The sequence below is a fragment of the Lepus europaeus genome, chromosome 11 (assembly GCF_033115175.1).
Source record: "Lepus europaeus isolate LE1 chromosome 11, mLepTim1.pri, whole genome shotgun sequence".
Classification (NCBI taxonomy): domain Eukaryota; kingdom Metazoa; phylum Chordata; class Mammalia; order Lagomorpha; family Leporidae; genus Lepus; species Lepus europaeus.
Window position 1 is genome coordinate 63,857,388 of NC_084837.1, and position 13,830 is coordinate 63,871,217.

The following is a 13,830-nucleotide window of genomic DNA, read 5'->3' on the forward strand; positions in this document are numbered from 1 at the left end:
ATACTATTTTTATGGTGCAGAATATTAAGTAATTGAAATGTTTGTATCATTAACAGTTAAAGCTTTTAAAAAGCTTTTTAAAGTAATTTTTAATATATAGTAAAAGCAGTAGTAAAGTTCAAGGTTTAAAATAAGAGTTGTTATATGACTATATGAATACTGATAAGTGAAAGTAAGGGCTGATTCATCAGTTGTGTTAATAGCTTAAGTAGTTCTCATGATTAAATCCATTGCAGTCTTCCTAGTCCATTACTTTGAAGAAGGATTTGTTACTACAGTGCAACACAATGTAGTCTTGTACCATGCTGGTCTAGAACTATTTGTTACAGATCTGTAATGAAAGTATAGAAAAGAAGTGTAGATAATTAGAAATTCCTACAACAAAGTGATTAGTGTAAGTCTGTTAAATCCAACACAAAAACCTTAGGCTTGAATGTTACATGTCTTTTGTCTTTCTAGTTATTTATTTTAGTGTATTTTACCAAAGTATCAGTCTGATGTACTGGTAATTAATAAATCCATCTGTTACCACAGATTATTTTAGAAGCATTGCTCTGGTATAATCTGTAATTTCCTGGCAGAGAATTGGATCCTATTTTTAGCTGCTCCAAAATTCATCATTTTATGTACCATACATGTACTATTTAGTTTTTAAATTTATATTTAAGAATTCCAATGTTGTAATAAAAAAGATTAAGCATCCTTTTTCTTTGGAGTTCAGAAGACTTTTTATCCCCATTGTATGGAATGTTTTGTTGTATGAAATTTACAGATTCGGGAAGAAGACAAAGATCCAGTCTACTTGTACTTTGAAAGTATGATGACTTGTGCCCGAGTTCGAGTATATGAGCGAAAAAAAGAGGAACAGAGACAACCATCCCCAGCCCCATCCCCACCCCCATCATTTCAGCAGCAGAGCTCATGTCATTCTAGTCCTGAGAACCATAGTGCAAAGGTGAATTACTTGTTGCATAATTTCTTTTTAACTTCCAATTCTTTATGGCTGATGTTAACGCTTAAATTTATATCAGAATAATGTGCTCTACTTGTAAGGAGGAGAAAGCTTACATGACATATAATTGATTTACTAATATCAATTTATTTCTCTTGAGTTACTCACTCTGATGATGTGCCCCTTAAGGTTATTAAAAATATAATTCTCTATGACTCTGGAGTAAGTAATTTATTTATTTATTTTTATTTGACAGATAGAGTTAGGCAGTGAGAGAGAGAGCGAAATATCTTCCTTCTGTTGATTCACCCCCCAAATGGCCACTACGGCCAGAACTACGCTGATCCGAAGCCAGGAGCCAGGTGGTTCCTCCTGGTCCCCCCCATGCAGGTGAAGGGGCCCAAGCAGTTGGGCCATCCTCTGGAGTAATTTTTTAATAATTTAACCACTTCTAGTTTCAAGGACAGAGAGCAAGACTACTATTTTTGCCCAGAGTTGTATAATGTGATAATAATTTACCTGAGTGTGCAGGTATGAAACTTGACATTTTAATCCTGCTGATGCAGCTTCTGTGACAGACCTGATGTTTATGTCGTGATCTTTATAGATAGTAAATACATGTTGAACTATTTCCTGTGTTACTCTCTTCTTTAGGAACCTGATTATGAACAGCAGTCCTTAAAACAACTCTCTTGTGACTTGGAGGATGATAAATCACAAGGTCAGAATGAAAACTAGTTCTTAGGACTTGATAGTAATTATATATGTCTGGTTTATAGTAATTAAGGGGAAGAACCCAAGCTACCAATCCAGAAAATGTCCGTCTACCTTGTTTCTAGCTTCTGAAAAAAAGAGACAAGAATTTAAATTCTGTGCCCATTTGATATATTTAATACTCCTGTTATTAAAAATAAGACTCATTCATGTTGATTCATGTATGTTGTTATGAGAGAATTTCAGGATGAGGTCAGTGATGTTTTCACTAACTTCTTTCCAAACCCCAGCAATATTGGCTTCATAAACTATTGAAAATTTCTCTCAGGTCTTTTTTTCTTTTTCTTTTTCTTTTCTTTTCTTTTTTTTTTTTTTTTTTTTTTTTTGAGGGTTTTTATTTATTTATTTGAAAGGCAGTAATTGCAGGGGGTTTGGAACAGGGAGAGAGAGAGAAATATTCCATTTGCTGGTTCACTCCCTAAGTGGCTGTAAGCCTGGGCTGGCCCAGCCCAAAGGCACGAACCAGGAACTTCTCTCACATGGATGGCAGAGGCACAAGGACTTGGGCCATCTTCTGCTGGTTTTCCCAGGCCATTAGCAGGGAGCTGCCCATATGGTGCCCATACGAGATACCTGTGTTGCATGCAGCAACTTTAGCCACTAGGCCACAGTGCCAGCCCGTTCTCAGTTCCACCACTGGTGAAATGTGAAAGGAGAATGGAAGAAATATTGCCAGTTTATCTAGTAGAGGCTACTGCCTGAATTACTATGATGGCAGTTGGCAACCAGTGAGTTACTTACTTGTTTTTGGTTGTTCTTAAAACTTCTGACAGTTAAGCAACATCACTTTCTAATTTTTTTTTAATGTCAGGGTAGCCACAAAAAATGATAATGATTTTATAGTGCATTCAGGTAAATAAAGGAGGCTACTTGGCTAGAGGGAACCTGCCTGAGAGCATGAGTACCGTAAGGGTCTCAGGGATCTGTGTCTTTAACATACCTATAATTACAACACATTGGCTGGGAATCTGTGCTATAGAAACCTAGGTGTCTAGTGAAATATGTATCTAGTCAACATGTTGCCCTAGATAGAAATACACTGAAATACCCTGAGAAGTTGCCCAGTCTGCAGAAAATGTAGAACTAGAGGAATCACATATTGGGGTATAGACGTAAATCAAAAGTATTTGCAGTAGAAACTAGAGACAAAGGTAGAGTGCATAATTAAAACCAGAATAGTATCTCCCTTGTTTTGTTTTGTTTTTTATTATTTATTTATTTATTTAAAAGGAAGAGTTAGAGAGAGGTCTTCCATCTACTGGTTCACTCCTCAAATGGCTGTAGTGGCCGGAGCTGGGCCAATAAGGAGCCAGCGGCTTCTTTCAGGTCTCCCACATGGGTTCCTGGCCCAAGTACTTAGACCATATTCTGCTACTTTCCCAGGTGCCTTTGCAGGGAGGTGGATGAAAATTGGAGTAGCGGGACTGGTGCTGTGGCATAATAGGCTGAGCCTTTGTCTGTGGTGCCAGCATCCTGTATGGGTGCCAGTTTGTGTACCAGCTGCTGATGGAAGACCTTTCTGTCTCTCCTCCTCTCTGTCTATAACTCTACCTCTCAAATAAATAAATAAATTGCTAAATAAATAAATAAAATAAAGGCAGACCGCGTCCCTTCCCTTGCTATTTAATACTAACGTTCATGTTTCAGAGCATCTTGCAAGTGTCTGCTTACATAGATAACAGAATAGTAACCTATACCAGATAAACTTAACTTTGATTTTAGGTAATGCTTTGTAAGCTAACACTTTTTTACATAAATGTTACAGCTTTTTCAGAGCAGTGTTTAAGGGATGTTCTTTTTATTGGAGAGCTCAATCATCTGGATAGTAAAGAGTGTTCTGCTATAGTCAGATTTACTGGGATCTTTCTGGGAAATTCTCAAATTATGAATGTTAAACTTGGATATTAGGTTACCACTGGAAGATACATAGCAATGGGACACTGAGAAACCGTTGAAATTCATTCAGAGTTCAGTACAGAATGCTATGATACAGAAATGTCTTGATGTTTTTTTCTTAATCAGAAAAGAGTCAGAAGTCTTCCTGCAATGAAGGGGAATCCTCTTCTACCTCTTACGTGCATCAGAGGTCACCTGGTGGTCCCACCAAACTGATAGAAATCATCTCAGACTGCAACTGGGAAGAGGATCGGAACAAGATTTTGAGCATCTTATCCCAGCACATCAATAGCAACATGCCACAGTCACTTAAGGTGGGCAGCTTCATCATTGAGTTGGCTTCTCAGCGAAAGAACCGGGGTGAGAAGAACCCTCCTGTTTATTCTTCCCGTGTGAAAATATCTATGCCATCATGTCAAGACCAAGATGATATGGCTGAGAAATCTGGATCAGAGACTCCTGATGGTCCATTGTCCCCTGGGAAAATGGATGATGTCTCTTCTGTGCAGACAGATGCTCTGGATTCAGTGAGGGAGAGATTACATGGAGGCAAAGGCCTGCCATTTTATGCAGGGCTTTCTCCTGCGGGGAAGCTTGTGGCCTATAAACGTAAACCCAGTTCAAGCACATCTGGGCTTATCCAGGTGAGAATTACCTTTAATCTGGGTATAGCACCTTTTTATACTTAGGTAACATCCTGAGTTATCAGAGCCCTTAAGGCGGCCATTAATATAATTTATCTTTACATTTTCTAGGATCTGGAATAAATCATTATCCATTTTTGTAATAGGCCTTTGTTAGGTGCATACCTAGAGTGAATTTTTGAAACATGTGAACAAAAATATAGAGACTTGTAGTAGCTTATAATTTTCTTCTTGGTCATTCCAGAAAGTTACTCCTCTTAAACTATATTGTCTAGGCGGAGTGTGATACTTTGATGTTCAAGTGGAGGTAGTCAGCGATTCAGTGTACCTCTGGGAATTTATTATTGGCAGACAATTTTCAAAACCAAACCATGTTAAAAATGTTAGGGATAGTAAGAAGATGAAATTGGCTTTGATATGGAAAGTTTGATAATGTACATTTTCCACAAACTGATAGAAAATTCCCCATGTGTCTTTAGAAACTTGGACATTGCTTAATTTAGTAAGGTGTTACTCAAATATGTAACATTTTTAACAATTAAGACCTATTTACTTAGTTATTTTTTTCCTTTGATTCTTAAGAGTTTTTGCCAATGTAACCATTGTTATTGGACAAATACTTCATACTTACTTTTTAGTAATTCAGGCCAGTTATAATAGTTAAAATTACTCTGACATCTAGGAAATATTTTGGAAAGAGAAATTCTGAGTGAAAGTGTAAGTCTTAGGTAAAAGGATTTGGTCTTCTTCCTCAGTGACATTAAGTACACTTTTATATCAGTTTCAGGGCAGTTATTGCCCAGGTTACTAGATTCGTACAGATTGACTGCTTTGCTGGATTAAGGACTTTTCCATTAGTAATGTTACAGATGGCAGGTGCACTTATTTAAAAGACTTTTTAATTAAATTCACTCTTGCTAATGCTTCGTAATTCTGTTTGTTGATATTTAAGTTTTTTTTTTTTTAAAGATTTATTTATTTATATATTTGAAGGGCAGAGCTACAGAGAGGCAGAGGCAGAGAGAGGTCTTCCACCTGCTAATTCACTTCCCAAATAGCTGCAACAGGAGGAGCTTGGCTGATCCAAAGCCAGTAGCCAGGAGTTTGTTTCAGGTCTCCCACTTGGCTAGAAGGGTCCCAAGCACTTGGGCCATCTTCTGCTTTTCCCAGGCCATAGCAGAGAGCTGGATAGGAAGTGGAGCAGCTGGGATTTTAACCGGTGCTCATATGGGGTGCTGACACTGCAGGCCACGGCTTTACTTGCTGCACCACAGTGCTGGCCCCTATTTCTTAAACTCTTTTTTTTTTTTTTGGACAGGCGGAGTGGATAGAGAGAGAGGCAGAGAGAAAGGTCTTCCTTTTTGCCGTTGGTTCACCCTCTAATGGCCGCTATGGCCGGCTCATCGCACTGATCCGAAGCCAGGAGCCAGGTGCTTCTCCTGGTCTTCCATGCGGGTGCAGGGCCCAAGCACTCGGGCCATCCTCCACTGCCTTCCCTGGCCACAGCAGAGAGCTGGCCTGGAAGAGGGGCAACCGGGATAGAATCTGGCGCCCTAGTCGGGACTAGAACCCGGTGTGCCAGCGCCACAAGGCAGAGGATTAGCCTGTTAAGCCATGGCGCCGGCCAATTTCTTAAACTCCTAATAGTGTTTAGAACAGTGTTTTCTCTTTACCTTGTTTATTAATTATTTTGAAAGAGACTTGACTGTTTTTGTTTGTTTGTTCATTTTAAGATTTATTTATTTGAAAGGCAGAGTTACAGAGAGAGGCATTCCATTAGTTAGTTCACTCCCTAATTGGCTGTAATGGCTAGGGCTGGGCCACGCTGAAGCCAGGAGGTAGGAGGCACATTCGAATCTCCCATATAGGTGCAGGACTCTCCAGGCATATTTAGCAGGGAGCTGGATTGGAAGTGGAGCAACCAGGAATCAAACTGGCACCCATATGGGATGCCAGTGTAAGATGCTGTGGCTTAACCTGACACTGGCCCCATCAATTAAGATATTTTTAGTGAGATTAAACTCACTGAAATATAGGCATCAAGATTTTGTGTTCTCTCCTGCAGAACTCACGAAGTCAGCATAGAATGTTAACTTATTTAGGCAACCTAAACCAAAAGCTGAAATATTTCACAATCTGTAACTTGTGAGCAGTGACATGACACAACTGGAAAATTCCATGCCTGTTTCCATTAGTCAATACACAGGTGTACTAAAAATATTATATATTATGTAAAATTACCTTTAGGGCCGGCGCCGCGGCTCAGTAGGCTAATCCTCCACCTTGTGGCGCAGGCACACTGTGTTCTAGTCCCGGTCGGGGCGCTGGATTCTGTCCTGGTTGCCCCCCTTCCAGGCTAGCTCTCTGCTGTGGCCAGGGAGTGCAGTGGAGGATGGCCCAAGTGCTTGGGTCCTGCACCCCATGGGAGACCAGGAGAAGCACCTGGCTCCTGCCATCGGATCAGCGCGGTGCGCTGGTCGCAGCGCGGCAGCCATTGTAGGGTGAACCAACGGCAAAGGAAGACCTTTCTCTCTGTCTCTCTCTGTCTCACTGTCCACTCTGCCTGTCAAAAATAAAATAAAAAAAAAAATTAAAAAAAATTACCTTTAGATTATGTAGATAAGATATATATCAAGCATAAGTGAAATTTGTGTTTAGACTAGAATCCCATCCCCCAAATAATTGATTATATAAATGCAAATACTCTGAAATCTGAAACACTGGTGTACTCAAGGAATTCAGATCATGGATGTTCACCCTGTAATACTTAGGGAAAGCTGCTGAGTAGTCTTTAGGACCTCTCACAAAGAAATAGGTGGGGGTATCTGATCTAGACTTTATATAATCTTAGAAACTATAGTAGATTTTATTTTTGGATGAAAAATCATGTTCTTTATATCAAACTTGAGCCAAAGATATATCTTACCTCTGGGTTTGATCACAATGTTGCTTAGGTAGCAAAGAGTAATTTTGTTTTGTGTCTAGGTAGCTATTCTCAACAGTTCGCCAGAGAGTGGACTATACCTCTCATCCCTCCACCTTTAAGTGATGGAAGGGAGGCATAGATGAGATTATCTATTATAATAGAGTCACACAGCATATGACTTAGAGAAAGAACATGAGAAGACAGACAGTTGGCAGGGTTTTATATTTTATTTTAAAAAAAAGAAAAAGCATGATGTCACAGCTGTAGATGGGCAGGCCGATCAACTCAGGCAGCAGAGATCTTCATTTGTTGGTTTGCTTTTTTCTAACAGTTGAGTAACTGTATCTAGAATTACAGTGAGTTTTTACTAGCATTTATTTTTGAGCCAATGTTTTGTCCAAGATAAGAGATAATAATCCAGCCTTTTGAAAACTAAAAACTGATGAATTTGTGGCTTAGGTTATTATAACAATGATTATCTTATATCTTATATAATGTACAGTAGGGTCACTGTGTATTTTTCAAATATAGAGGACCTTGTATGAGGGTTTTGTTATACCTCCCTGGTCTTGCTAATGATTGTTAATAACAACCAGAATTGCTTATTGACAGGTAAAATGGTGTATAATTCTTTAAATTTGACTATATCTTTCATATATCTAAGATATAGAAATGAGTTTCTAAGGAAAATGAGGGGGATGAAGTTAGTTGAAAATATAAAATCAGAGCATTTTTTTTACCTCCGTGTTACTCAGATTATCCTGAATAAAATAGTCTGCTTCTTTCCCCCTCTTTAAATCTGGAAAAAAAAAAAAATAGACTTTTAAAACCTTGTTAAAATAGAAAACCCCTGTCAAGGGAGAGGAGTTAGCAAGAGAATTTTATCTTTACAGAATTTCTCTTTGCCACTTGTTTCAGGTTAATGGTAAGAGTTACCCGCAGGCTAAGTTGCTATTGGGACAGATGGGGGCATTGCATCCAGCCAATAGGCTAGCTGCTTATATCACAGGCAGGTTGCGACCCTCAGTCCTGGACCTCTCAACCCTCAGTACTGTCATCTCCAAGGTAGCATCCAATGCCAAGGTGGCTGCATCCAGGAAACCACGTACCCTGTTGCCTTCAACATACAATTCCAAAACGGCATCCTCCTCCGGCACAACAACAAATCGCCCTGGGAAGAATCCGAAGGCGTTTGTCCCAGCAAAAAGGCCAATTGGTAAGTTTGAGTTTACATATATATGGTTTTAAAGAGCCTGTGACTTGGTAGTAGGCCAGTGATTTTAGATATGGAGATTGTAAAAGTTAGTGAAACCCAGAATTGGGAGGAAGGGGATCTTAGCTTTTTTAGGCTATTAAAATGGTATTATTAATGTAGAAAAGACTTAGGATTTTAATTTTGTTTTTGAAAAGGGGGAATGCTTTAAAATATCTTCTCAAGTATTTTCTAGTGAAGACTGGTGTTTTTTTAATACCAATCCTATGTAAGTCCTTAGAATTTCGGAAACCAAGAAGCCAGCAAAAGCTGGTGGGGTAGGTTAGTATAAAATTAAAATTGAAGGCTCTTGTAAAACATAATTTTGAGAATAATGCATTATTCTATTCATCCCTGTTCTCTGAATGAAAACCTCTTTCTATTGCTTAATATTGCAGTGCTAGTATTCACCTTTGAAGCATTTTTGTTTTAGCATTCAGAGTATCTACAGTTTCTTTATTGAATTCCTCTTTTTGTTGTTTCAAGCCTATTTAGGAATGTAAAGTAAAAGTGTCAATTGTGTATTCTTATTTCTCTAACAGGAAATTAAAATCTCTGGCTGAAGGCTGGAATTGTGTGAAGATAGAGGATGGGCATTGTATGCCTTAAAAAGAACCTATTTTATTGCTTTTAAAAAGCAGCTTTAATTGTGGCTTTTAAAAAGAGTCCAATCCTGCTGTCTTTTGAAAAATATCTTTATATATTTTATGAATACGTGATACTCATAAGAGGACGCTCATAAAGAGGTAGAGGTGCTGGGACAGGTGGAAATGGTGGAAACCAGTTTTAAAATTAGAGTTGAGGTTAAAATCCTCTTCTTTTTTTATAAAAAGATTATTTATTTGAAAGGCAGAAAGAGATTCCATCTACTAGTTCATTCCCCAAATGCCTCCAGCAGCCAGTGCTGGGCCAAGCCAAAGCCAGGAGCAAGGAACTCCATCTTGGCTTCCCACATGGAAGGCAGGGGCTCAAATACTTGAGCCATCGTGCATTACTTCCCAGGTGCATTAGCAGGAAACTGGACTGGAAGCAGAATAGCTGGGACTCAAACTAGCACTGTGATACAGGATGCAGACATTGCAAGTGGCAGTTTAACCTGTTGAACCACAACACACGCCCTTGTCTCTCCTTACTTTTATCTATTTTAGTTGAAATTGTTTCCTTCTGCATTATCTCTTAAGTTTCCTGAAATTTTGAATATATTGCATAGCGAAAAGAACTTTTGTGAAGACACCCAATTTTAATCCTGTTCTTGTTAGAATTATCAGGGTTTGCTTTGTTGAGGGAAGTGTTTGATTTCTGTGGGTGAAAATTGGTACATGTATTGCAGGTAGGTAGAACCTATAAGAAACTGACTCAGTGGTGCCCAGTAAATATTGATAAGCACAGTCACTATGAGGATAAAATAAGAGAACTGAAGGTTTTTGACCTGCAAATTTTTATTTGCAGCGGCTCGACCCTCTCCTGGTGGTGTGTTCACACAGTTTGTGATGAGTAAAGTTGGAGCCTTGCAGCAGAAGATACCTGGAGTTAGCACACCCCAACCCCTGACAGGCCCACAGAAGTTCAGTATCAGACCTTCTCCAGTAATGGTCGTCACACCTGTGGTTTCTTCTGAGCCAGTTCAGGTGTGCAGCCCTGTGACTGCTGCTGTCACTACTACCACCCCTCAAGTGTTTTTAGAAAATGTTACTGCTGTGACACCTATGACTGCTATTTCTGACGTGGGAACTAAAGAAACTACTTATTCTTCCGGTGCCACCACTGCAGGTGTTGTTGAGGTCTCTGAAACTAATACCAGCACCCCTGTAACATCTACCCAGTCTGCAGCCACTGTGAACCTTACCAAAACTACTGGGATAACTACCCCTGTGGCTTCAGTTGCTTTTCCTAACTCTTTGGTAGCATCTCCTCCAACCATAACTCTTCCTGTTGCTTCCACTGCCTCCACCTCCATAGTCATGGTGACCACAGCTGCATCTTCCTCCATGGTGACCACACCAACTTCATCTCTGGGCTCTGTTCCAATTTTACTCTCGGGAATTAACGGGAGTCCACCAGTGAGCCAGAGACCAGGTAAGGCCTACCTGTTAATAGTTGCTTTACTCTGAAGCTCTTCACATATGTAATTATAGATATCTTAAGATAACACTGTAGATGTTTCTGCTGTCACCCAATATGTATAAATACTGAAAACTTTTGCATTCTGTAAAACTGAACACTAAAAATAACAGAGCCCATGGTTAGGGCTAGGACAAAGCATTGAAAATCTACTGACTTTGTAGTCGGAACACTAATAAAACCAATAATTGATACCTTGGAAAATAACTTGAATACCCTTAACAGATGATTTAGTAGCTGGAGGTTGTTTCAGGATGTGATAAAAAGACTCCCAAATATTAGAATGAAAATGCTGGCTGAAGGGTACTGAAATGATACAAATGAGAGTGCAGCTCTGAGCCATTAGAGCAGCTTTGAAAGACAGAGAGAGAGAGAGAACTCTTCCACCTGCTGGTACACTTGCCCAATACCTGAAACTAGGCCAACCTGAAGCTAGGAGCCTTTTCACTCAGTCTTGGTCTCTGATGTGAGTTGCAGGGGCCTAACCATTGGATCCATCACTTGCTGCCCTTCAGGGTTCACATTAGCAGGAAACCAGAACTGGAAGTAAAGATGGGGCTTGAACCCAGCCACTCCTTTATGGAGTGTGGGGCATCACAAGTAGTGTCTTACTCACTGTGTCCAACACCTGTCCCTGTGTATTGCTTTGTTATGAGAGACAAAGAGAGATGAGAAGGCTTCTGCCTATGTTGCAGTCAAACTGAGGGCTCTTTATCGTTCATGCTGAAGATTAACATTCATTCCTGCTATTCTAGCTCCTCCTGCCTAGTAAAAGTCATTTATGAATCAGCCCCCGATTAATCATTATATATGAACTAATAGGAATAAAAAGGCATATTTCTTTGCTTAGGACTCTAATATATTAATCAGTTTTTTAGCTAAATTTTTTATCATGTTGGCTTAGGAACATCCTATACTTGTATGATTTTAATATCCAGATGCATCCAGCTGAAGTGGTTCTTTTGGTCCACTCAAAGAGGAATTAATGTGGAAAAGTGAAACTTTGCAGGATTGGAGGGAAAATAAATACCCTGCATCTCAGTTCTTTGTTATTGATATTTTCTGTTGATTATATCTGCAGTTACTGATACAGTCCAATTCCCTATTGATCTTTTAGGAGAGGAGTGATTGGAAGTTAGTTTGTAGTTTACAATTCTATTAAAGGAAAGGAATCACAGTGCTGAATTTGTCTTCTGCTTCTTCCCATAAAAAACCCCGCAAACTAAGATTAGTTTTATATGGTTTTGTGTGTTTGTGTGTGGGGTCACTGTTGGCAATACTGATTTCCTATTGAAACTCAATGTTCCTATTCTATATTTTAACAGATTTTATCTTCTAAATCATTGAAGAGTCCAATCTTCTATATACTTTTAATCTGTCATTAGACTATGAAGTAATTTAGGTTTTTGGTTCCATTGTTTCTCAGACTTCAGTTATTCAGGAAATACATTTAAGTGTTTTTCTCTGAGTCTTCTCTCTATTGTTATTTATGAATATTAAAATCAACTACTTTTTATTTACATGTACTTGAAAAAGAAGCAGCATCAGTTAGAAGACTGCATTACTTGCCAAAATAGAGGTTTAACCACATAGACTTGAAACAGTAACAATAAAAAATTTATTAAATTCCAGTTAGTTACTTAATGTTCTGAACATGTGATGTACTCTCTTTCTGTTAATGAAAAAATAAAGTAATGGAACAATAATGAATATATTCTATCAAAGACTGGTACTCTGGTATATAATCAGAAGTTTAAATTTGAAAAGAAAATTACTTTTCTATGATGTGTGATAGGATTTTATTCTATCCATGTCACTTAAAATATCCTCCATAATACCTCTTGAAGAAATTTTAATGTTAGTGCGTTTACTTATCTGTCTTTTACAAAGTAGAGCTAGCTCAGACAACTACTAATTCTAGGGTTGTGTGCATAGTTTTTTTTTTTTTTTTTTTTTTTGACAGAGTGGATAGTGAGAGAGAGAGAGACAGAGAGAAAGGTCTTCCTTTTTGCTGTTGGTTCACCCTCCAATGGCCGCTGTGGCCGGCGCATCTCGCTGATCCGAAGCCAGGAGCCAGGTGCTTCTCCTGGTCTCCCATGCGGGTGCAGGGCCCAAGCACTTGGGCCATCCTCCACTGCCTTCCCGGGCCATAGCAGAGAGCTGGCCTGGAAGAGAGGCAACCAGGATAGAATCCGGCGCCCCAACTGGGACTAGAACCCGGTGTGCCGGCGCCGCAAGGCGGAGGATTAACCTGTTAAGCCACAGTGCCGGCCTTAGTTTTGTTCTTAGTTGATAAAGAGGATCCTACCTGGGACACTTTGTGGCTTTTTTATTTGACTTTCCTTTTTTTTTTGAAGATTATTTATTTTAAAGTCAGAGTTACACAGAAGGAGAGGCAGAGAGAGAGAGAGAGAGAGAGGTTTTCCATCCGCTGGTTCACTCTCCAATTGGCCACAACGGTCAGAGCTGAGCCAATCTGAAGCCAGGAGCTAGGAGCTTCTTCCAGGTCTCCTACGCAGTTGCAGGGGCCCAAGGACTTGGGCCATCTTCTACTGCCTTCCCAGGCCACAGCAGAGAGCTGGATCGGAAGTGGAGCAGCCGGGACATGAACCGGAGCCCATATGGGATGCTGGCACTGCATGTGGTAGCTTTAACCCACTGTGCCACAGCACCACTCCCTTTTTTTTCTCTTTCTCCTTTTCACACCCATATTGAAACAATCACATACTTAGTACATACTTGGCGTGTTAAAAAAATATTTTTATTTGAATTGTTGTAATTTAGATTTTGAATCACTTTCTAAAACTTAATTCCAACAGAAAGGTTCAAGAAATTAAGAATTTGTTAATGTTTCTTGGTTCACATAAAATAAATGGTTTTTTGTTTAAATTGCATATTTATTTTCATGAACAGTTTGGTCTGTTTTACTTAATTTTTAAGAGTAGTCTGTAGCTAGCTTATATACATATAATCTACCATCCAAATGTTATGAATGTAATTTTTTTCTATTTAGTGACAAAATTATTGAAAAATATTATTTATTAACAATGTTAATAAGTTTACCAAATTGAATGATAATGGTAAACCAGTTTCTTTTATGCTTGTTATTATTCCTACCTCTTTATCCCTGTAACCCCAAAAATCCTACCTATATAATACTCTATTTTTCCATATTGTTAGTATTTCTAATGTTTCTTTCAAACATTAAAATGCATCTTTAGTACTATTAATGTTTTGAAATCTCTTTTAATGCACTTCTTCTGCA

At 39.0% G+C, this 13,830-nt stretch overlaps 1 protein-coding gene across 21 annotated transcripts in view; it reads left to right on the plus strand.

The window, feature by feature from the left end:
• Positions 1 to 13,830, plus strand: part of MGA (MAX dimerization protein MGA) — a 155,267-nt gene that overhangs the window by 116,130 nt on the left and 25,307 nt on the right. For 6 of the 21 annotated variants that reach the window (XM_062205682.1, XM_062205680.1, XM_062205687.1 and 3 more), the window contains exons 11-15: positions 773 to 955; positions 1,607 to 1,673; positions 3,749 to 4,266; positions 8,111 to 8,408; positions 9,894 to 10,520. In XM_062205682.1, the coding sequence (XP_062061666.1) occupies positions 773 to 955; positions 1,607 to 1,673; positions 3,749 to 4,266; positions 8,111 to 8,408; positions 9,894 to 10,520 (1,693 nt within the window). Of the gene's footprint in view, positions 1 to 772; positions 956 to 1,606; positions 1,674 to 3,748; positions 4,267 to 8,110; positions 8,409 to 9,893; positions 10,521 to 13,830 lie in introns of those variants that run through there. The other 15 variants (XM_062205684.1, XM_062205686.1, XM_062205692.1 and 12 more) reach the window with 14 other exon arrangements.